The sequence below is a fragment of the Calidris pugnax genome, unplaced genomic scaffold, assembly GCF_001431845.1.
Source record: "Calidris pugnax isolate Ruff unplaced genomic scaffold, ASM143184v1 scaffold12, whole genome shotgun sequence".
NCBI lineage: Eukaryota > Metazoa > Chordata > Aves > Charadriiformes > Scolopacidae > Calidris > Calidris pugnax.
Genome location: NW_015090767.1, coordinates 791,312 through 814,553, shown reverse-complemented (window position 1 = coordinate 814,553; position 23,242 = coordinate 791,312). Strand labels below are relative to the sequence as shown.

General features: G+C 37.4%; 1 protein-coding gene across 1 annotated transcript in view; it reads left to right on the top strand.

The window, feature by feature from the left end:
- ADGRB3 (adhesion G protein-coupled receptor B3) overlaps positions 1–23,242 on the top strand; it is a 450,308-nt gene that overhangs the window by 407,301 nt on the left and 19,765 nt on the right. Inside the window, exons 20-28 of the mRNA XM_014937019.1 lie at positions 125–275; positions 839–908; positions 6,886–6,952; positions 9,285–9,370; positions 12,832–12,930; positions 13,291–13,462; positions 18,809–18,904; positions 20,237–20,276; positions 22,060–22,703. Coding sequence (XP_014792505.1) covers positions 125–275; positions 839–908; positions 6,886–6,952; positions 9,285–9,370; positions 12,832–12,930; positions 13,291–13,462; positions 18,809–18,904; positions 20,237–20,276; positions 22,060–22,703 — 1,425 coding nt within the window. The remainder of the gene's footprint in view (positions 1–124; positions 276–838; positions 909–6,885; positions 6,953–9,284; positions 9,371–12,831; positions 12,931–13,290; positions 13,463–18,808; positions 18,905–20,236; positions 20,277–22,059; positions 22,704–23,242) is intronic.

The window sequence follows — 23,242 nt, the reverse complement described above, 5'->3', positions numbered from 1 at the left end:
TCATAAAGGGGGAATTGATGCTAAGGATAAAGGTCAAGATGATAGAATATGACAACTCTTTGAATTGAAAAGAGAAATGAGTGTCCCTAAGTATTCAGAATGAGCTTCTCTTTGCTCCCTGCAGGGCATCTGCACCACAACCACCGCATTTTTACACTTCTTCTTCTTAGCTTCATTCTGTTGGGTTTTGACAGAAGCGTGGCAGTCATATATGGCTGTTACTGGAAAAATTAGGACACGGCTCATAAGGAAGCGTTTCCTATGCCTTGGATGGGGTAAGTCCGTAAATTCATTTCCTCAGAATCATTGGAATGAAATGTTTAATGCAGTGACAATGTCAAGAATATTGTCATTTTCTTCAGTAAACCTGAAAGGTAGTAGACAGCACATTAATAAAAAGAAAACTAGGTTAGGAACCTTTCCATTTTATCTCAAGCTCAAGCTATGCTGGTGTATAATTTAGCATTCTTTTATAAATATTTTTTAACAAAATTTTAGGTTTTCAGCGAAGTAATATAATATCAAGAAATCAAAATAAAACAAGAAAGATGATTCATTGAATATTGATGAAGACTTTTCCTAGTTTACTTTAAGACCTGTCAAATGTACCAGTAATTTAGTGACATCAAAGTGGTACACCGTGGGCAGAAAGCAGTGTCCTCCTCCTTGCCAGTGCTGCAGAAAAACAAATCCTGCAATAGCACTGTGCTTCATTAAATGATTCATTCCATGTAAAATTGGCCATTTTGCATTATCTTGCCCTGTGACTTCTTGTCCAGGCAGAACAGCCATATATTGCTCAGCATCTAATGGTTATTACTGTTTTGGTTTTTTTCAGGTTTACCAGCATTAGTGGTTGCAATATCAATAGGCTTTACCAAGACAAAAGGATATGGAACAGCCCATTAGTAAGTCAATCTGAAATGATAAATAATGTTTTTAATAAACAAGATTGTCATACCCATCAAAAATTACATAGCATAGTCTAAAGGCTCTATGAGTGTCCATTCACAGTTGGAACTGCTGTGGGAGCCACTGAGTGGTCCACAAAAGAACAAAGAGAAAACCATGTGCCAGTCTGGGACTGAGCTCAACCAAGCACCAGGGATCCTGCATTTCTTGTGGGGGTTTGAAGTAGCAAGCCTTTTAGAAACACTGAGGATTAGGTCCACTGAGACACTTAATATTTATATACATTTACCAAAGAGAACATTAAATGTTACGGTTAGCCTTTTCCAACCTCTAAACATGCCTAAAACTGCTGGCAAGAGTCTCTTTGGCACCCAGGTTTCTGCCCACCCAGCACGTACCACAGCTTTAATGCCCCTCAACTTCTTGGAGCCCAAGTCCAGCAGAAATCTCAAACCAGCTCTTCCATCCACCCTGGAGTGACTGATGCAGTCCATTTCCTGCACTGGGCTGTACTTGAGAGGCAGCGAGGAGGAGATCTGTGTACTTCATTCACATTTTATCAATGCAGTTCCAGTTTAGTCACCTGACTGGTTCCAGTGCATATGTAGCACCTTGAAAAAGGTGCTGCCGCTCGGTTGTCTGCTGCTGAAGAAGGAGCTTGGGCTGAGCCTCCATCCTGCTCCCCTCTGCCAGCTCCAACCACCGAGACGTTGTGTACGTCCAAGTGCCTTCCCTTCAGTCATCCTGCTTGGAGCTCTCCTCACGTTGCCTAAGAAATTAAGTATGCATCTGGACAGAAAGAGAGGAAATATGACTCTATAGCCTGATAATGAGGGCATTCATCAGAGATGTGGAGGAGTTAGGTCAAGTCCTCACTTCAATGAATATTTAATTATTCTCCTTAGCGTCATCATCTAGTGAGAGCAGGATTCCCACTCCCTACCCTGTGTGTCCTACCATCTCGGCACATGGTGGGGGAGGTTCCAGCTCCCCAGCTCTAGGTGGGTAAGGATTCAAAACTAAATCTCCTACTGAATACCAGCTCTAACCACTGAGGTCCTTAGTTTTAAATTGGGACAACATTTGTCTTACAATGTTTTAATGAGGAGTGGCTTTCTGAACTGAAGTGCTTAACTGTGGGACAGCAATACTTGGCAATCATTGGGATTGGGGTTGGATCATCTCCCTGGTGAGGAAAGGCTGAGAGAGCTGGGACTCTTTAGCCTGGAGAAGAGAAGGCTGAGGGGAGACCTTATTAATGCTGACAAGTATCTAAAGGGTGGGTTGAAGGAGGATGGATCCGGACTCTTTTCAGTGGTTCCCAGTGACAGGATGAGGGGCAACGGGCACAAGCTGGACCATGGGAAGTTCCATTCAAATATGAGAAGAAAATTCTTTATGGTGAGGGCAACAGAGCCCTGGCAGAGGCTGCCCAGGGAGGGTGTGGAGTCCCCTTCTCTGGAGATCTTCAAGACCCACCTGGATGACGTCCTGAGTGATGTGCTCTGGGCAACCCTGCTTTGGCAGGGGAGTTGGACTGGATGATCTCTGTGGGTCCCTTCCAACTCTGACAATTCCCTGATTCTGTGATTACTGAACCAATGGCCTGAGCTATCTTTGGAGAGTTATCTTGAGGACCTGCTCCTCTGACATTTTTTCTCACTAATATTGCTCATCTTGCTGGCTTTTTTATTATTTAGTCCTTGAACCAGGACTGGAAAACCCTTTAGGCTGTGAGAATTACAAATCACAAGATTACAATGTGCAGACCCCACTGGGGATATAGCTCTGTCCCTTGCAGGATCAATCCCCTTGCATTTACTCTGCTGAAATTATTCATGTGCAGCCACTTGCTCTAGTTAGTGTTGCGCAGGATCAATCCCCTTGCATTTACTCTGCTCAAATTATTCATGTGTAGCCACTTGCTCTAGTTAGTGTTTTCCTGCTTCCTTCCTGGGCTGAATGCATTTTTAAAAGAGAATATACTGAAATATTCAAACAAAGCAACAAATCATTCATTAAGGGTAACCTGGAAACTAAAAAAGAGCAGGTCTCAGTACATGTAACAGCTCTTTTTCCAGGACCCAAATTCAGCTGACATTGGTGCCATGGGACAAAAGCACAAAAGGAGGTGTACAAAGGGACAAACAGAACCATTTTTCCTGCTTCCTTCCTGGGCTGAATGCATTTTTAAAAGAGAATATACTGAAATATTCAAACAAAGCAACAAATCATTCATTAAGGGTAACCTGGAAACTAAAAAAGAGCAGGTCTCTGTACATGTAACAGCTCTTTTTCCAGGACCCAAATTCAGCTGACATTGGTGCCATGGGACAAAATCACAAAAGGAGGTGTACGAAGGGACAAACAGAACCATGCAGCTTTCTCTTCTTATTTGCAAACACATTTTCTTGGTATCTGACATCAGAATTAAATAAGAAAAACAGGGAATGCAAGGAATGGAGATTCCTCCTCCATCACCAGCTGTGCTGTCCCACTCTCAAAGCCAGCAAAGAACTGTGTCCTGTAACAACTGTTGGGTGCTGTACAAGCAGAGCTCCTGTTCTGCCTCTCCTCTCATATCTAAAGCATTTGTGTAAGTTTTTTAACTGCTATTCAGCTGACATTGGTGCCATGGGACAAAATCACAAAAGGAGGTGTACGAAGGGACAAACAGAACCATGCAGCTTTCTCTTCTTATTTGCAAACACATTTTCTTGGTATCTGACATCAGAATTAAATAAGAAAAACAGGGAATGCAAGGAATGGAGATTCCTCCTCCATCACCAGCTGGAGCTGTCCCACTCTCAAAGCCAGCAAAGAATTGTGTCCTGTAACAACTGTTGGGTGCTGTACAAGCAGAGCTCCTGCTCTGCCTCTCCTCTCATATCTAAAGCATTTGTGTAAGTTTTTTAACTGCTTGCACTATATTTGGCCTGTTTGGCTGCAATCAATTACATGGTGCCATCAGAAATGTGTCCTGTTGCAAACTATTCCTGGTCTACTGCTTGCACTATATTTGGCCTGTTTGGCTGCAAACTATTCCTGGTCGTTAAGATGCTACTTTTGAAAACGTTGGTTTCAAAGGGACAGGATTAAGAGAAAAAATGAAGGAATTTACTCCATTCCCATAGTCCCACCCATGAAGAGATTGATGGAAAGGGAGAAGGCTCAAGGATCTTTGAAGGAGATCTCAGGTTCATACAGTCTATGACTGAGGGGAGTGGCTTGAATTTCACACTCCAACTGATTCTGTGACCGACAGTCTCTGATTTCTACCTTGTTCTTTCAGTCTTAATTATTAGACAATTACACTACTAGACATTTAAAACTAGATATGAAAAATATTTCACCAGACACCTGTACCAATATACTGAAGGAATTTCCTAAAAACAATAAAAAACCAAGGTGACAAGTTTTTAAATGTTTCAAGGTATCTGGAAAAGATTTGTGTGTTTGAAAGCTTGATTGTTTTTTTCCAACTATTTCTGTGGGTCTAATAGAGCTACGAAAGCACCACTAGCACAAGTTATAGCTAGTAAATCTGTGTGACCTACTCGCCTTTACATACAGTGCTGTTAATGAGCATATTAATGAGCAGTGCAGATAACTTCCAGGAATTCATCATATAAGTAAAAATTAAAATTCTCTCAAAGTCATGCTCTCCTAAGAGAAAGAACCATTCTCCTGTGGAGACCATCACACAGCTTACAGAATGTACAGGATGCAGGACCAAGTCTACAGATACTCCATCTCTCAGCAATGTACAGGATGCAGGACCAAGTCTACAGATAGTCCATCTCTCAGCAGGATTTTATGACCATGTAACACAGTCCCATAAAAACGCCAGCAGATGCTCTTAATACTAATCAATTTATATGGCTTTCTGCTATGTGGGGATTAGGGAGAAAGAAGACAGAACAGGAGAGCAAAATAAAAACAACTATAAAGCATAGAAAAAAGCTATCAGAGCAAAGAAAAAGAAGAGACGGAAAAAATAGTGAAAAATTGACAGTTGCCTTATGGTAAGATGCTTTAAGGCATCTGAGAATCTGTCTTCAGAAAGTCTTCAATGGAAAACGATTGGGAAAAAGTGGATTTCAGAGTCATCAATGGCAGATAATGAATACATTGCAACAATCATGTCACACATTGTTGAAAATTCAGATTGTTGAAAATTAAGACTGTATAAAGAAAAGAAGACAACCTCTACATTTTTTCGAGCTCTGCCTCTAAATGGAAGTCACTTGTTGAAACAGCCTGAATCATAGAATTTGAATAGCAGAATTGCCTAGGTTGGAAGGGACCTTTCAGACCATCTAGTCCAACCATAAGGGTTGGACTTGAGGTCATGGGAAGGGGAGGGAAGAATTCTCCCTTGGTCTTAAAGATTTATGTGGTAGAAAATGCTTTCTTTTTGCTAACAAAAACCCAACTTCTTGACCCTTTTTTCAGCACAGGTAACTGAAATTATGATTGAAATACAATAAGTCAACAATTTTTATTTTCGATCTCCCAATAAACATGAAAATTTTAATCACATTCTTAGTTATGCAGAGTTGTCATCCTTAATAAGTTTAAAAGTTCACAGTGATAGGGAAATGTACTATGAATACTTTCCTCCCTCCCAGAAGCCCGTGTTCTCAGACTGTCATGATAAATAACTTAGCTTTTGGAAAAATAGAAAGAAAAAATGCAGAAAATTTTGAAAACATTTTTCTTTGACATTACAAAAATTTATTGAGCATTATTGCTGTAGTTGGTTTTTGAGGAAGGATGTAGAATAGACTGACATATATTACTTTTTTAACAGTGAAGCAAATATGAACTATTTGCATCAATTTATCATTCCAGAATTTAGCAGACTGGTGTATCTGGGTTCATGTGGCAGATTTCAAATGGTTTCATTAAAACACACTTATTCTTTGTGGTTAGAATTCCAGCCATAGCAGACCATTAATATTATGATGTGTTTGCATTTAATTTATTTGGATTTCAAAATTACAAAAAACAGTACTGGAAAATAAAGAAGATATGTATGATTCTGATGTGAATGTTTCTGGGTGTGAGATCCGAGTAAATTATTTGAATGTATATACTTGACTTATATGTAGGTGTGATCATGCATTCAAATAAGCATGCAGTTCTTTGAATGTGTAATCACTGGGAAAATAGGACAGCTGCATTTACTTCAGTGTGTGTAGCTCCTCATCTTTTACGGATATGGAAAGCTTTACATCATGGTGTATCAAATATTTAGAATTTGTTTCTTTAAGTTCTGTGTGTTTGGAAATCTGGTGGTTCAAAGTGAAAGCCCCAGTGCAGTATGACAAACTGTGCAAGATTAGTAGCTCACCAGAAAATACAGTTTTCTGATGCTTTAAAATATGCATTTAAATTGTTTGCAGAATATTCCAGAGAATACAGAACAGTTAGATAATATATATATTTTTTTTTTTTTTTTTTTATGGGAATATTGTCTGTAAGACCTAGTTATAATAGCGGTTACTACTTGACATAAGAAAAGATATGTAGAAACCTGTTTTTTCTGAAGTTTTTTCTTTTAGTGCTTAAAGAATAGAACTGTCAGACATTGTAAGCTGGAAATGTTTCTTGATACCTACCTGGCAAGTCCTCTTCAGTTAACTCATCATACATGGATAGAGGAGATTCAATAAATATTTGCAAACTTATTTTCTATTGTGCTTTTAAAACATTTTAGTCATTTCAGTATATATATACTTGAAATTAAATTTTTTGAAACATTAACAGTTGATAATGGAAATAACTTTGAATTGTCTACATCATCTTATCAACAAACTAATTATTTTTTATGTTTGCATATGAGTCTCTATATGTAGGATTGAACATACACCAGAAGAATCTTGTGCTGCAGATATTATTAATGCTTTCTTAGTAATGTGTTATACTTATTTTTAATTTGTGTTAGTTCTTCTCTAATGTTCTTTCCAGCTGCTGGCTGTCTCTTGAAGGAGGACTACTTTATGCTTTCGTTGGACCCGCGGCTGCTGTTGTCTTGGTAAACGTTAATATACTTTCCAGTATTTTCATATGGAATGATGGAGTGTGTTATTTAAATTATAAAAGCTTAGCTGTACAGTAGCATTGCATTTTGCTTTAAATACCAAGCTCAGTATTTTTTAACATACCTTCAGTATTTTGAACGCATGATTCATTTAATTGTATCACTTCTTTATACTAATGACCTCTCCATGTTTAGGCAGTAAGCTGTGAAAGAGTAATATACTGATTAGTGGCACAGGGAACTTGTTGCAGGCATCACTGAGTTGTTACCAGTGGCATCTACACAATTGTCACTGCCTTGTGAAGTTTGGGGACAGTCTCATAGAGCGCTGCTGGGCGATATATAGCCGTGCCAGCAAAAGCAACAGGAGGCACGGAACCAGCCAGCAAGTTCTCCATAAGCAATGCTTTTGAAGGCAAAGAAAAAAATCATCATAGCTGGGAAATGTTACTCGTTTGTGTATTAAGCTTTCACATCTCTGGGGGCGGTGCATCGCCGTGCCAGCAAAAGCAACAGGAGGCACGGAACCAGCCAGCAAGTTCTCCATAAGCAATGCTTTTGAAGGCAAAGAAAAAAATCATCATAGCTGGGAAATGTTACTCGCTTGTGTATGAATCTTTCGCATCTCTGGAAATGCTTTTAGGTGTAGGTTTCACTTTGCCTAATTGTAGACATCTTCAGCATAGATTTCTGCATCTGACCTAATTATCCCAGCCATATTTCATTGGCAGTGGAGAAAAAGGCATACTTTTTGGGCTCAAACCATCAGAATTGTTTCAGGTGTCTGCTTTAGGGTAAGATGAATTGTAGCCTTTGTATGCCGTTGGCTATCAGTCATCTGCTCTGCAGTCTGTATGGATTTTTTACTATAATTTGTTTAGTATTTATCCCTTACATACTTGAAACTAATTCTTCTTTACACTCCACCACTTTTGTACTAGGATAGGTCTATCAACACGGATTATTTCTGATTTTCCCTTGCAAAAGGGAATTGGTCTTAGTAGTCTTCAAAGCTATAGCCATTCAGCTACACAGATTTTCCTGAGATGGATGTTTACTACTCCCATAGAGTTTGTCTCATCATTGCCTGGAGCCAGGCCAGGATCCTTTTGTACAACTCACAGCCTCTGTCATGATAGAGGAGCCAAGGATGTTTACAAAAAGCCAGTCATAATTTTCACAGGGAACTGTATGTTCTCTGTGTAATTGGCAAGCTTTGTTGGGAGACCACTGAGGCTCCCCGTCGCGGTTTGCCCCACGAGCATCAGCTGGTGGCTGCGGAAGGCGCTGCTCTGTGCAACCACTTCAGCCTGAGTGTACCAGGCAAGAGTTACATAACATCACCTGAAAACATGTAAATGCCGAAAATAAAGTGCTAATAAGAAAAGCTGGGAGAGAGTTGGCAGGACAGACTGGCAACAATTAGGTATTTTGGCACAGGTCTTTGAAAAATCTGTTTGAAAGGAAAAAAAGATTTCCCTTTTCTAATAAAAAAAAAGGAACACTTATTTAAAAGATTCAAAACTTGGTATTACCTCTTTGCAGGCCGTGTAGAGACAGGTTCATGGAGTTGAGTTCAATAATACAAGTGGATAATGACAGTCATTAAGTTGTCCATTAAATGCCATTAGTGTGTTCATCGAGTGCCAAAGTCTGACTGCTGAAACACTTGAATTTTTATTTTTTTTTTGGCTAGGTCTTCAGCCCATGTATGTGATCGTAACACCATTTACTTTAATGGAGTGAAACAGACTTAGCCCAGGCGTTCATCCGGCCCACAAAAAAAAAAAAAAAAAAAAAAATGGAAAATGCAGTCAAACAAGGCTGAGGACTGGCATTTTGGTGAATAACGTAGGCAGTGATTAATGCGCAGGAGGACATGGGGAGCGACAGGCTGGTTCTGCATCAGTGGGAACACCCACATGGGCCCCCAGAGCTTAAAAAGGAGCGTGGTCACGGTCACCGTGTGCTCTGAGTGGCTCTTCCCTCAGATGCGGTGGGTTTCCTGGAATTGGATGTATCATTGCAATTGAGACTGAGGAAGCATTAAAGCTGTATTACTCAAGCTTCTGGCCAGCAGATGTGGATGCGTATAACTCGATACCGGACATAATTCAAGATTCCAAAATCAGCCAGTTGTGGTGTGCGTATGTGCTACTCATTTGAGAATACACACTCACAATCACCTCACACGGTGTCTGATGGAACACTCAGAAACCTAAGAAGAGTCGTTTTGCAGGCCTGTAAAAGGCTTTTTCTGAAGTAATAGGGTAAAGTGTTTTCTTTCAGGCAATGAAAGATCAACTGTTTGTTTTCTGTTTGACAGGTCAACATGGTGATTGGCATTTTGGTATTTAATAAACTTGTTTCCAGAGATGGAATCCTAGATAAAAAGCTCAAACACAGAGCGGGGTAAGCAAAAACTGGGTTATTTTAAAGCATATTAAATTTGTATCACCAATTTTCAGTTACAGATATTCACCAAAAATGCTTTTGATTGTACTTTGAACTTTTATATCAGTGTAAAATTGTGTCTAACAGATCCCATTCATCTCAAAAGCTGCTGTTGCATTGTCCTGAGGGAATGCAACTAAACAAACAAACATAATAAAACACAAGTACAACAGTATTAAGTTAACAATAATGATGATTAAACAAATCTGAGCGGAGGTTTCACAACAATGTCACATACGTGAAGTTGTTGCAGTTAGGAAAACAGTTTTATGAACTGTGTGTACTATAGGAACTGATTATTTTTGTCTAGCTGTCAACTTTAATTACTCTGGTGGGAAATGTTACTCATTTGTGTAAACTGTTATAAAATATATTTTACAGCAATATATGCCTCGCTGAGGTCAGTGCCATCCTGCCATTCTGACTATGTGAAGAATTTGCCTTTATTCTTACACCCATATCTACATGCATGTATGTTCTAAATTAGAGTAAAAGAATTTCAAAGTAAAAAAAAGGTGGTTTTAAGGAAAAAAAAAGAACAAAGATAAATGGAAATTCTGTGCTATTGTTTATTTGTTTATTTACTTGCTTTTACTTTCATAATCTGTTTGTTATCATCAGAAAAAAAGGATTATGACAGTGATAGTATCAGAAACGTTTTCAGTGGATGACAATGATTTGAAGTACTGCAGCAGCAAACTTACATTCATTCCACGTTGGAGAAAAATATTTCACAAGGGCATCATCACTTTCTTAATGCTTATGAAAGTATATTTAAACTTTGCATAATCATTTTTTACAGCTACATGTTCTGATATTCTCTTTTGGACCAGCTTGTAGTTAACACCAGCAATATCTGCATTTCTAGCAAGCATAAGCAATGATATCTTCAGTTTACTGTGTATTACTGGATAAATTTATTGCAGCTTCACTTTTGAATTATTTTGCCATTTCACTAACAGTAGCATTCCTACTAAGTTCAATTTATTGGTTAGTTGATCAAATTTGTGACACACTTCAGCTGGTGTGATTTGCATTTAATATTAATTCAATTAAATCTTTCTGGTTTTCAGCTCTTTCATCATTATTTTGACAAATATGTACCAAAAGCCTTCATTTTGTTTCTTCCCTTTTCTCTATTTTCTTTTTTTCATTAGAAAGCATTAATTTATTCACCCTACTTTTGTCTGTATTGCTCCATCAACAGTCTTAACTGTGTAATAACACTGATGAAATCTAGAATATTATGAAACAACCCAAATTATTTCAAGAGTAGTAATAACTTAGTAATCACTGATTCAAATTCACATCTGCTCTAATTACAGTGATTTAAGGAGTTGGAGCAGCTTTGTACATTTTCTAAGGATATCCAAGCTATGATTTAACCGCACTATTTTTTTTCAGCTACTTAATTGTCAGCTATAGAAATCTATTTGCTTATTGTATGCTTTCCTGATGAAACAAATAACTTGCTTTCTAACAGTGGGCAACTTAGTAAAGAGGTATTTTATTTTAAAGTAAAAGGATAAAGAATAGAAATTATTCTGTCAGAAACAATCCAGCTATTCTGGGAAAGCGTGTTGATGCCCTAGTTGAGAAGTAATCTTAACTTTTGTGATAGTAGGAGACAGTGGCTTGGCAACAGCCCTTCTTGATACTACTTGGCAGATAAAGGGTCTTTGGTCATTCTTTGGGGCATAGAAATTGGTGCAGCATTTGACCTCCAGTAGAAAGGGGATTGTCACTCATTTCTCAAATACGTCTTGCCAGTCATGCTCAGGAAGGCAACTTTATTCTTTCTGGCAAACATTCAACTTACATCTATCAAAAGTTCAGTCAAAAGTTCAGCTGTAGGAATTATTTGTGTAGGACTTAAAGCGATGAACGGGGAAAAATTATGTGAACTCCATATGGTTTCTTCCACCTTAATAAGCATATGGAGAATCAACAAGTGTCTTGATGGATGTCAGTCACTTTCCTGGCAAAAAGGGTAGCATGAGTATGTGCTCAGCCAGAAAGATTGTGTTTAGTCCGTATACATATCAAGTTCTATTATTTGCAAGATCCAAAACAAATCTATAGAGGTAAAGAGAATAATCCAGTCTGATGACATTGAAGTATCACCAAGAAAAGACAGAAAGTATTTTCCCAAGCTTAGGTTAAGCTTACCCAAGGCATTTTTCTATTTCATTCATTAATGTAAATCTTTAATTGGCCTAAACTGATGAGGATTTGCTGAGTTCTTTTCTCACCGTACAATCACCTTACACAAGGTCATGATTTTCACTGCTTTTTTAATGGAAAAAACTACATTTTAATCGAAAATGTACTGCCCTTTTTTTTTTATGGAAAGTCATCATTTGGTTTATCAAAATGGAAACCACTGGAATTCAATGTTGGTTTGGGCAGTGTGTTAAAAATCTTTTGGGTGCTGGGTTTGGCAATAAAAAGGAGTTCTGTTGGTTGAAATAACTGGGAAAAAAACTGAAGTTTACCAATCTCCACCATGTTGACCACTTTCCAGCTGGAAATAGGTAAAGTACCCTTCCTGTTGCATCTCAGTCAGCTATGGTTATTCCTGGTTCTGACAGCAGAAAGAGAAGGAATAGCAGAAGTCTCCTAGTGGGCTCAGGAAGCTGAATGCATGTTGTATGTAAAAGAAAATTTAAATTCCAGGTTTTGCCCTTTAACTCCTCTGACAGGTGCCAAGGTACAATTGTCCATACAATGCTTTGAGCTTAATGCTTGTGTACTGTGTTTTATTAAAATGCAAAACAGGTCACACTTCTTTTTAGTACCAACTGATATTTATTTCATCAGATTCCATACATTTCAAGCCCTGTATTCAGACCTTCATATGGCGTGAATAAAATCACTCCAGGTGTTAGTGGGCCATTCAGTTCACTCGTACAAATCTGACTACACAGTACGCCCATACTGGTTTGATGCTTGAATCCATTTTGCAGGTTTCTTTCTTATTTCTATTAATGCTCTGTAATTGTACATATTTCATACTCCTCCTTTAAGTGTCCTAAACTCTTTCTCAAGCAAGTTCGAATACAACAGTCTTTTAACAGGTCTGAATAGAGGTATTTCACCTTGTTTGTCTATCCTAGCACGTGCTTATGTTTACTTCAGTGTACTGAGCAGTTTTGATCACTGGATATTTGGGGCCTTTTTTAGCTTAAATGGAAGAACAAGAGTCTGCATGAAATGAAGCCCCATAGCATTAATATTTAAAGCTAACAATAATGTAAAGTACAAAGTACAATTTTGCAACAACATAGAGCATTCATCCTGAACAAGTCTACTTACTTTTTCTGCATGACGTCATATTTAAAAGCTAATTTTCAGTAGCAACGTTTTTTGGTGACAATTCAATATTTTGTTCTTTTTGTGGGTGTTCTGTTTGTTTGCAGTCAGATGAGTGAGCCTCATAGCGGTTTGACGCTCAAATGTGCCAAGTGTGGAGTAGTTTCAACAACAGCTTTGTCAGCCACCACCGCCAGTAATGCCATGTTAGTCCTGATCATTTACATCTTCTTGTTACAAATCTTATACAGTGCATGTGAGACAATAGTTTGATGATGACAACTGTGTTTGCTAACACTGTATAGAGTGCTGAGCATGTTTAAATACTTTTTAACAAAAAAAAAAAACAAAAAAACAAAAAAAAGCAACCAAAATGCAACTCTCTTTATTAACTGAATACAGGATATTCTTTAGAACATAAAATACCGGCACTGTTACATTCTTGTCTATGATTTTCAAGTTAGCTTGATAAATTACCATCCATAAATATGTTTTATTTTAATAGTGAGGTTTTAATAATTTTTTACAGTATTACAATGCTGCTTTTCTTTTTTTTTTTTCAATAGGGCATCCCTTTGGAGTTCCTGTGTGGTGTTGCCACTTCTGGCTTTGACTTGGATGTCTGCAGTTCTGGCCATGACAGACAAAAGATCAATATTATTTCAGATACTTTTTGCTGTATTTGATTCATTACAAGGCTTTGTTATTGTCATGGTCCATTGTATTCTCCGAAGGGAGGTGAGGAATGGATTCCCAGTTTTCTAAGGGGCTGTGCTCCTGTTATTCTCTCAACTGCTCTTTAATGTTGTGTACGGCTCGTTCTGTGGAAATCTATTTCATAGAAAGAGAAAGGCATTTTATGGTGAGACAGAGAGGAACAAGTGAAAGAGAGGTGGAAGAGCAGTTAATTGCAGGCGCAGAATATCAGTTTCGGTATAAAACTGTACCCATTTAATTAAAGGTGGCTTTTTGTCATTCTCAAGTTTAGTTTCTTTTTAAGTGTTAGGCTTTCCCAATATTGTGAGTATTGGGAAATGCTAATATTAATGCCTTTTTCCTGAAGACCGAAAGCTATAGCTTTTTGAAATCTCTAAAACTGATTCAAGCATGATATGATTTGTGCTCATATTGTCCCTGAAAGAGGGGACAAGCGTATGAGGTGTTACGATGTTCTACAAACTCAGGTACATACTTGAGGTGATATACTTAAGTTATGGGGAAAGTGAGGATGCAGACAGGTGAATGCTTTGAGTGCAGCAAGGAAAAGTGCAATATCTTGCATAAATTAGCACATTCCATTGTTCTGATTCCATCCCACATTATTCAAGCTGTTAGAGGCTATGAGCTTTTGTTTTTCTTGGTTTATCAGTTTTCATAGTGGAAGGTGCTTACCTCTTTTAATACCTTTTGTTTGTTTGTTTGTTTTGTTCAGGATAAAAATATGTGCAGAATAGGAGGTAATATTCAAAACAAATCTCTTTTATGTAGAACTGTCTTGGTATCCCCTTATTTTCTACAGCATTTTCTCTCCCCACATGATTTACATCTATGAAAGTGGGTATTCTCATCTGTAGAACTGAAAGCCATCTTTTCACATATTCTTTTAGTAAAATGGTAAGGCATTGCAACTATTTTCAGTAGAAAGAATGGCAGATTTCATTCTGGTTTTCCTGTCTATGACATTTGTATTTCTGTTGGAATATATTAATTAGCCTGGAAAGGGCATGCCACCTACCACGTACTGTCCTGAGGAACAACTTTTATTTTAAAATATGTATCTTTAGCTCAAGGTTACAGATGAAAGTTTCAAAAACAAAGCAGTGCAAAAAGCATTATCTTTCATAGAATCATAGCATCATAGAATATCTCAAGTTGGAAGGCACCTATAAGGATCACTGACTAGCTAAAAATAAACCATATGACTAAGAGCATCCCTGAACAGCTCTTAAAATATCTAATCAATCTAACTACATGGCATTGTAAAAAATGACCTCATGAGAAAATTTCCCAATGAGGCCCAAAAAGCACTTAGGTTTGATAAGGCTGTCCCTTATCAAAAAGGGGAAGGAGTTTTTTCTGTCTAAGTCATGACAACTTAGGCACAAGTAAATGTACAGAAATGACATTCACTAATCAGTAGATTATTTCCAGCCAAGATGATGATAATGCTGGTGATGAAAGACAAAGAACCCTAGGCTTATTGCTGTTTGAACTCTATTTGACAGAACACACTGAATCTTCTTTTGTCCTCCAGATATAAATTGTAAACTGGGTAGAAATACTAGTTAAGTGCTTCTAACTAATTAAGATTGTTGTTTTTTTCCTATGGGAAAAGAAAATGAGTAGGAAGTTCTTCCAGGACGGCAAAAAATTAAATGTTGGTGCGCTTGAAACAATTTTTGTTTGAAAAATGTGTAAGGTCTGCATTTATATGGACCAATTTGCAGTGGCAGATGTAATTGTTTACTACAAGTTCCTACACAGAAAGAGACAAAACTCCAGTAAATTATGTTTCAATCTGGCTCTAAAGAGTCTAGTTTTCTAGTACAAGTAAGTACACGGATAGATAGTGCCCATCATGCAGCGTGCACTGCACAGGGCACCTCCCCAGCTGAAGTAATAATCTCTTACATTCTCTTGTCTGCAAAAGCATTTTGCTCTGCCAGTGCCTGTCAGGGAAGCCTTGCCAACGTATTTGTCAATCTTGATGACAGCTACAAATCAATCTCAGTTACAGCCTATAGGATTGATCTAATATTTATAGCATGCCAGCACAGGCAAAACAATAATTCTGACTGTCAGGAAGAAAATTATGGGGCAGAATATATCACCATAAATTCAAACAAAGAAAAGGACAGCCCTGCTTTACTATGTCTTTATTGTTGTTACATTACAAAAAGACACAGACTTTTACAATTAAATAAATATAAACCCACCGTTTTTCCACTTAGTTATACTGATGTAAACATAACTGATGGAAACATTTTTTACTTTCTCTAGTATGCTATATCAAAGATCTTGTGTGACAAGGACTGCATTAGTAATCCAGGGACATTCACTCAGTAAGACATAAAACTAGAAGAGGACTAAATGATGTGTTGTGTCTATTTCTGCCCTCCATCCATTCAGTATCTTTTGGAAAGACATTAAATCTTTCTATACTTCTGTTTCCTAACTTCTAAGATAAATATAATGCTTCTTAAGCATGAGACCTCTTACAGACCATTTGGAAATTAGGAAAGAAAAATGAAAAGGAAGAGTTAGGTATTCTTGCTTTATGTTGCTGCCTTTGCCCAGAAAGCTTAGTAGTTTTTTTTTTTTCCCCTTCTTGCTGTTTAAATACCTAATTGGGCATTGGAAGATGGCGAAGTATGTGTCACAGAAGAGAGAATGATAGGAGAGATTAGTGCTGAAGGTGCTCTGTCAGAGCAAAACAGTTTGCCTGACCTGCTTGAACATGAGATGCTCTAAAGCTAATTTGAATCACACTGAGTCACTCCTGTTAATGCTGGTGACGGAAGGAACCCACGTGTATTTTCTTCTTTTGCTGTGCTCTGCTGACTAGAGAGCATTTGGATTAAATGCATCGTTGGCGTCCAAAGCCCACATTTCTGTATTGCAGGAGGAAAACAAAGAGTAGGGAGAGGATAGGCTATGAGAGCTTGGAGTTGGTTACTGTTGCTAAGGTAACAACTTCCCTGGTATCCACACGTTCATCATCCGTCTCCTGCTCTCCCTGGCTCTAAGAAAATCTTGTAACTTGATGTTAAAAGCAGAATCATGTTTCAAAGTAAAATATAAAGACAGGGTAGTCTTTATGTACTCAAACAACAAGTTTGAACAAGCAGTTTAGAAAAATAAGCTGGTATTTAGAAAGTTCATCCTTTTTGTTTCTGACTTGTGTGAGGACACCTAGAAGCTAGAGCGTATGCCAGTATGATGGCTATAGCTACATTTGATATTCTGTTAGCATGTTCAAATCATATGCTGCTTGCACTTCGGAAACATTGAAAGAAACATGCACATTTAAGAGAATCCTAACATCAAGATTCACCACTTTCATATAGAAGGTAGGGAAAGTAGGACATGAAATTCTTAAGATCTCTGGAGCTATATGAACTGGGGAAGCTTCATGCATACAGAGTCCCAAAACCAAGGAGGGCCACTGCACAGCGTGAGAGATCACACAATGTGTTCCAATGTTTTGGGGTCAAGCATCATGAGGATTGAGATGAGTTTAGCACAGCTGGGGATGCTTCAGATTTTTTTGATTTTTTTTTTGTGAAATCACTGTGCCAGTGCTTATTCAAGAGCATAAAACTGTGAAGTGTGACCTGACTTCAGCATTGATAAAGTGAGAGAAGACCTGGATTAAGTTTGCAACAACTGAGAGATGCCCAATTAAGTTAATATCAAATATAAGGAAAACTACAGAAAGTGTAGTGCCTAAAATCAGATTCTGAATCACGATACAGGTCAAGCACACTTTACATTACCCTACCACATGTGGAAAACCTCAGTGTTTTGAAATCAATTCAAACCTTCCTACCTTGATTCATTCTTCTTCCTGCTCCATAGCAGTCTTCCTCCACCTGCCACAGTCACTTATCAAGACAGCAGATCACTGTTACTCATTTAATACTTAAGCATTTTACAATAATGTTTCTAACTACAAAAATTTATTTTTTTCTATTTTATTGTCCCATTTGTGAAACATTTGAAATGGCTTGCAGTAGAATATGATGCATTGAAAGTGTATGGCTTTTCACCAGAAACAAGTAATGAATTATCTTCTTCTGCTGTTCACAAAATGTCCATGTGTAGAATACGATTTTCTTCCTTTTAATTATTCTGAATAAGACACCAAGTAATTTCTACAGATAATAAACAGAATGTAGATTTTTCGAAGGCATTTCATTGAGAGTATTTTCATGCTTAAGACACCAAGTAATTTCTACAGATAATAGGCATTTCATTGAGAGTATTTTCATGTTCAAACAAGAAATTATACTAGTTTGTTTTAATTGGACGTCACCCGCCTAAGTTCCTGTTTTCCAAGTCACATCTTGCAATCAGGTTGCTAATGCGGATACTTACATTTCTGCAACCAAAATTCAGGTTTTAAAACTTGCCATTACAAAGTTGCCTTGCTGTTCTTACTGTGTGAGAAAGCAGTGAAATGTGTTTGCATTCTGCTGTCAGCAAACAGGAACTGAATTTTTCTTTTGAATGTGCCTTCTCTGTTGAACCACATCTTTCTGACCAAAGTGTTGTGTAATAATATTTCTTTAGACATGCATTCTGGCCCAGATCAAAATAAAAGTAGCCTTTCCCATGCAAAAGATAATTCCTTGAAATGCTTGTGTTTTAGGGACAAATCTTCAAATTTACTTCATGGATCATCTTAGTAATTTCTGAGAAGTTTTGGTTTTTGTTTTTTTAGTTTCAAGAAACCAGGCTCAGTGCAAATGCTCCACTTTTCTTTTAGTTGTCCTCACACTGAAGGTATTTACCTGGTCTGAAGAGTTTTACTCCTAGAAGAGATGCATGAGATTCCCTATACATGGAATTAGATTGAAACCAGTAATATCTTTCAAATTGACTTAATTCTTTAAAATATAATTACGAGAGCAGTATATATCTGATTATAGTAACTGTTAAGAACTGTCTTTCAATTATCTTACATTTATCAAGCAGAAGGTACATTTTATTTTGCAATAATCAATAGCATATCTACTAACCCTGCTATCAGACGTGTACCAAACAGAATGAGAAGACAAAGCCAAATACTGTCACCCAAGATGGATTTGGCTTGAGTACCAGACCATCAATGACTACTAGTTAATTCTGCCTATAGGCAAATCTAATTCTGTGTCATGGTGTAACAGACAGACTTTGCAGCAGCCACAAAATATAGCAAATGTATGAAACAGCAGAAATAAGCATTTATGTTTACTGCTTCTGATTTATTAAGTATACTACAGGAAAGTCACACATTGTATTCCGTACAGTTTAATTTAATCGTCAATAGGAATGGAGTATATGATGTTGCACAAGAATCAGTATAAGATATTGTTTCCACAGGTTCAAGATGCATTCAGATGTCGACTGAGAAATTGCCAGGATCCAATCAATGCAGATTCTTCAAGTTCTTTTCCTAACGGACATGCTCAAATCATGGTTAGCTTTTATTGTTTTTCTTTGGCTCTTAATTTGGTGTTCCTATCCAAAAGAAAAAAATCTACAGTACTGTACATGGAATGTATACACAGCTGAAATATAAACACCATTTTTAAGTGTAAGTTGGTTTAGGTCATTATCTGCTTGCTTAACTCTCTTGGCAAGTTTTAAATTATTGGTGTGACCATTTATTGGAGCACGTGAATTAATATCTTTCACCTTTGTCTTTATGACAAAAGGTTCTTCCATAAGAAAATATGAAATTAATCTAATAATATATTGTGACTTTCCCTACTGTTGGTGTAAGATGCACTGATACATTTGAGAGTTTTCACTTCATGAGGCCTTGAAAAATGTTCCACTCAAACTAATTCAGGCAAGGAGAATGGCTTAGAATGCCAATTTGGATTTCTTATTGTTAGTTATATAGTTAGTATAGTTAGGCAAAATACTGGTCCCTCCACTTTCAATGACAGTTTGTCATTGATTATAATGGGACAGGATCAGGCCCTAAAACACAAGAAAGGCTCAGCAAATGGATGTCAATCAAAAAATTATGACTCAAAAAAGAATGCAATGCTTAGACTTCACAAGCAAGAAGGAGGTCAGTTTTATGAAACATTTTTCATGCCATAAACTTTTTGTGGAAATAAAAATATAATTTAATTTATTCTATCAGAGCATAAATAGTTTTACTTAACTGGGAAAAGTGTGCTTGAATTTTCAACTGTTAAAATTTATTCTTAGCTCTTACAATTTGATTTTGCCCAATGAAATAAATAATACTTCATTTTGGAGACTATAAACTTTCCATGATTACAAGGATGGATTGCAAGGATGGAACAGAATTTTATGTAATAAATGTCCACTTCATAACAAATTAATGAAGTTTCAGACAGGGTGGAATGATTGGATTACACGTATTCACAGTAATTTGTGTTGTAAGCTTTTTTCCATACTTCTGTTCATAAAATTACTATGAAAAACTTCCTTAAAGATGATACTTCCATACGCTGTAGAAGTTACTCTTCCATATACATAAAAAACTATACACTGTGTCATTTTATTAAAATTATATACTCCCACCTATTTTATTTTATTTTTTCTGGTCAGGCAGCATACATTGAAAACCACCCAGTTATACTTTAGGAAACTTTGTAAAGCTCTGCTGTTGTAAAACAGTACACTTCACCTTCTCAGCAACAAGAAACCACTTTTAAGAGACTATGACTCTGTAAGTAGGACATTTTGGAAGCGCTAGTTGGCAAAAAGGTATTGTGGTTTAGTTTTTAATTAATAATGGCTGTCCCAAATCATTGTTTCTTGTTACAGACTGATTTTGAAAAGGACGTGGACATTGCTTGTCGGTCAGGTAAGAACATTGAGAGAATATTTAGCCAATAAAAAGAACTCTTGTACTTGTTCCTTGTGAAGTGAAAACCAGAAAAATATCAGGGCATAATTGTTCACAACACATATTTATAAATGTAAATAAAAATTTATGCCACTGTACAAATACATTTATTTCATTTTCTTACAAAAGCCTTTTGCTAGAACTCAGAAGTTGGGAAGAAACAAAAGGTATGATTGTCCACTAGAGTGAAATAGTTTTGGAAAGAATGTCAGTCTTACACTCAAAATTTTCCCTGCCCTAATATACAGGCAAATATGAAACAGTCGTTTTGCTATAGAAAAAAATATATATAGCATGTCTAAAAGGCTATGTATATGAAGGATGCATCAATTGCTTTACTGTTAAAGAGGGGAAGTTTTTTCAGGCTCTAAGTGAAATCAACAGTAACAGCTTAAGCAACATGCTATCAGGAAAATGAAACTTGATTCCACTTTATTGGAACAAGTTGGGGTTCATAAGACATTTCAATAATGTGATCTTTAATACATTAGCAATTTCCACATATTAAAAATTACACATTTGCAAACCTTGCTTAAATAAAGGACAGCATAAAATAAATGATCCTTTAAGATTAAGATTAAAAATAGAAATTCTTAAACCTAGGCGATATTCCCGGAGGACAGTTTTACCTGGGGAGGCAATTCTGTTTCAATAAAGTGAGAAAGAAAGACAGAGAGGGTGTCCTTCTGCGTGGGGTGAGTCAGGACAGAAGCCTGACTTTGCTGACGTGGGGGACACTGTCTCTCTGCTGGCTATCTGGGGAGCCAAGAAGGCTCATCTTATTAAGGTAAAGTTTGAGTTTCCAGTCACTCACCTTTAAAAAGCTGCCAGTCCAGTTTCTTGCAATATGGTAATAGTTCTTCCGTATAGTTTAGCTTTAATGTGCATATAGTTTGTTTAGCTTTAATGTGCATATATATTTTAAAGGGAGCAAGATAGTACATTGGAGCACAAATGAATGTTTGTCGTGATCTTTAATACATCAGCAATTTCCACATATTAAAAATTACACATTTGCAAACCTTGCTTAAATAAAGGACAGCATAAAATAAATGATCCTTTAAGATTAAGATTAAAAATAGAAATTCTTAAACCTAGGCGATATTCCCGGAGGACAGTTTTACCTGGGGAGGCAATTCTGTTTCAATAAAGTGAGAAAGAAAGACAGAGAGGGTGTCCTTCTGCGTGGGGTGAGTCAGGACAGAAGCCTGACTTTGCTTTCTGTGTCACCCACGTGGGGGACACTGTCTCTCTGCTCGCTATCTGGGGAGCCAAGAAGGCTCATCTTATTAAGGTAAAGTTTGAGTTTCCAGTCACTCACCTTTAAAAAGCTGCCAGTCCAGTTTCTTGCAATATGGTAATAGTTCTTCCGTATAGTTTAGCTTTAATGTGCATATAGTTTGTTTAGCTTTAATGTGCATATATATTTTAAAGGGAGCAAGATAGTACATTGGAGCACAAATGCATGTTTGTCACCATCCAATGCAGATAAAAGTCCAGCATTGGGCCACGTAGCTCCTACTTCTTACCTGCCAACATAGCTCTGCAGGGTGAAGAGCCTTGCCAGGGGCATCCTTAAGGGGATGGACTTTGATTGCAGTTATGAACAGAAAAGTTCCTAGAAAAAAAGAGTTAAGAAGTTACACAGGTAAAGGGAATGCTGCTAAATAAAGCCACAAGACAAAGCAGCATGAGGCAGACATGGTTTCATGTTTTTAGAATTCTGTTCTCTGACCCACAGTTCTGCATAAAGACATTGGACCTTGCAGAGCAGCTACTATAACAGGAACACTTTCTAGAATTTCACTAAACGATGAAGAGGAGGAGAAGGGACCAAACCCTGAAGGAATGAGCTATTCTACCTTGCCTGGAAACATCATCTCCAAAGTCATCATCCAGCAACCAACAGGTCTCCACATGCCCATGAGTATGAGTGAACTGGCCAATCAGTGCTTGAAAAAAGACAACAGTGAGTTGCGGAGGACTGTGTATTTATGCACTGATGACAATTTGAGAGGTGCAGATATGGACATAGTCCACCCTCAAGAACGGATGATAGAAAGCGACTACATAGTCATGCCTCGGGGCTCAGTAAACACCCAGCCATCACTGAAAGATGAGAACAAAATGAATATAGGCATGGAAACGTTGCCTCATGAAAGGCTGCTACACTACAAAGTTAATCCAGAGTTCAATATGAATCCTTCTGTAATGGACCAATTTAATATCAATTTAGACCAGCATATCCCCACCCAAGAACATATGCAGAGTTTACCATTTGAGCCCCGCACAGCAGTGAAGAATTTCATTGCCTCGGAGCTGGATGACAATGCAGGATTATCAAGAAGTGAAACTGGATCCACAATATCAATGAGCTCTTTAGAGGTCAGTGATGCGTAAACAAATTGCATGCTCTGTCGTTCTAATTATATGATAAGACAATAAATTATGTCTTGTGTCTAAGGGGTGAAACTGATATTTTAATTCAGTATAAATTCTTGTTTGGGATCATACATTGCTGTTCATATTTCTGGTATTATCATAAGTGTTTATACATAGAAAACAAGATTAAAGTTTCAGAGCCAGTCTGCATGAAACTGTATAGTTCCGGAGATTTAATATTCCACACGACTGCAAAGGATTTCGTGACCTGCCAGATAAAGTCCTCTGGAAAATACTGTGTTGCTATGAGAAGAAAAACTATCACTGCAAGATACAAATGATAATCACTGATACTGCCTGCAAGCATGTGCAGTTTAAAAATTTGCCATTTTATTGCTCAGATAAGATAGGTCTCGTTCTGCTCTCACTAGCGTAGGGAGCTCTTGGCTTCTTCCATCCAGTAGTTCACCATTTACTGATTTAGTTTTGTTTGCATGTGTGTGCGGGCATTGGCGTAACTAATGCGTGAAGCAGGTACAAGT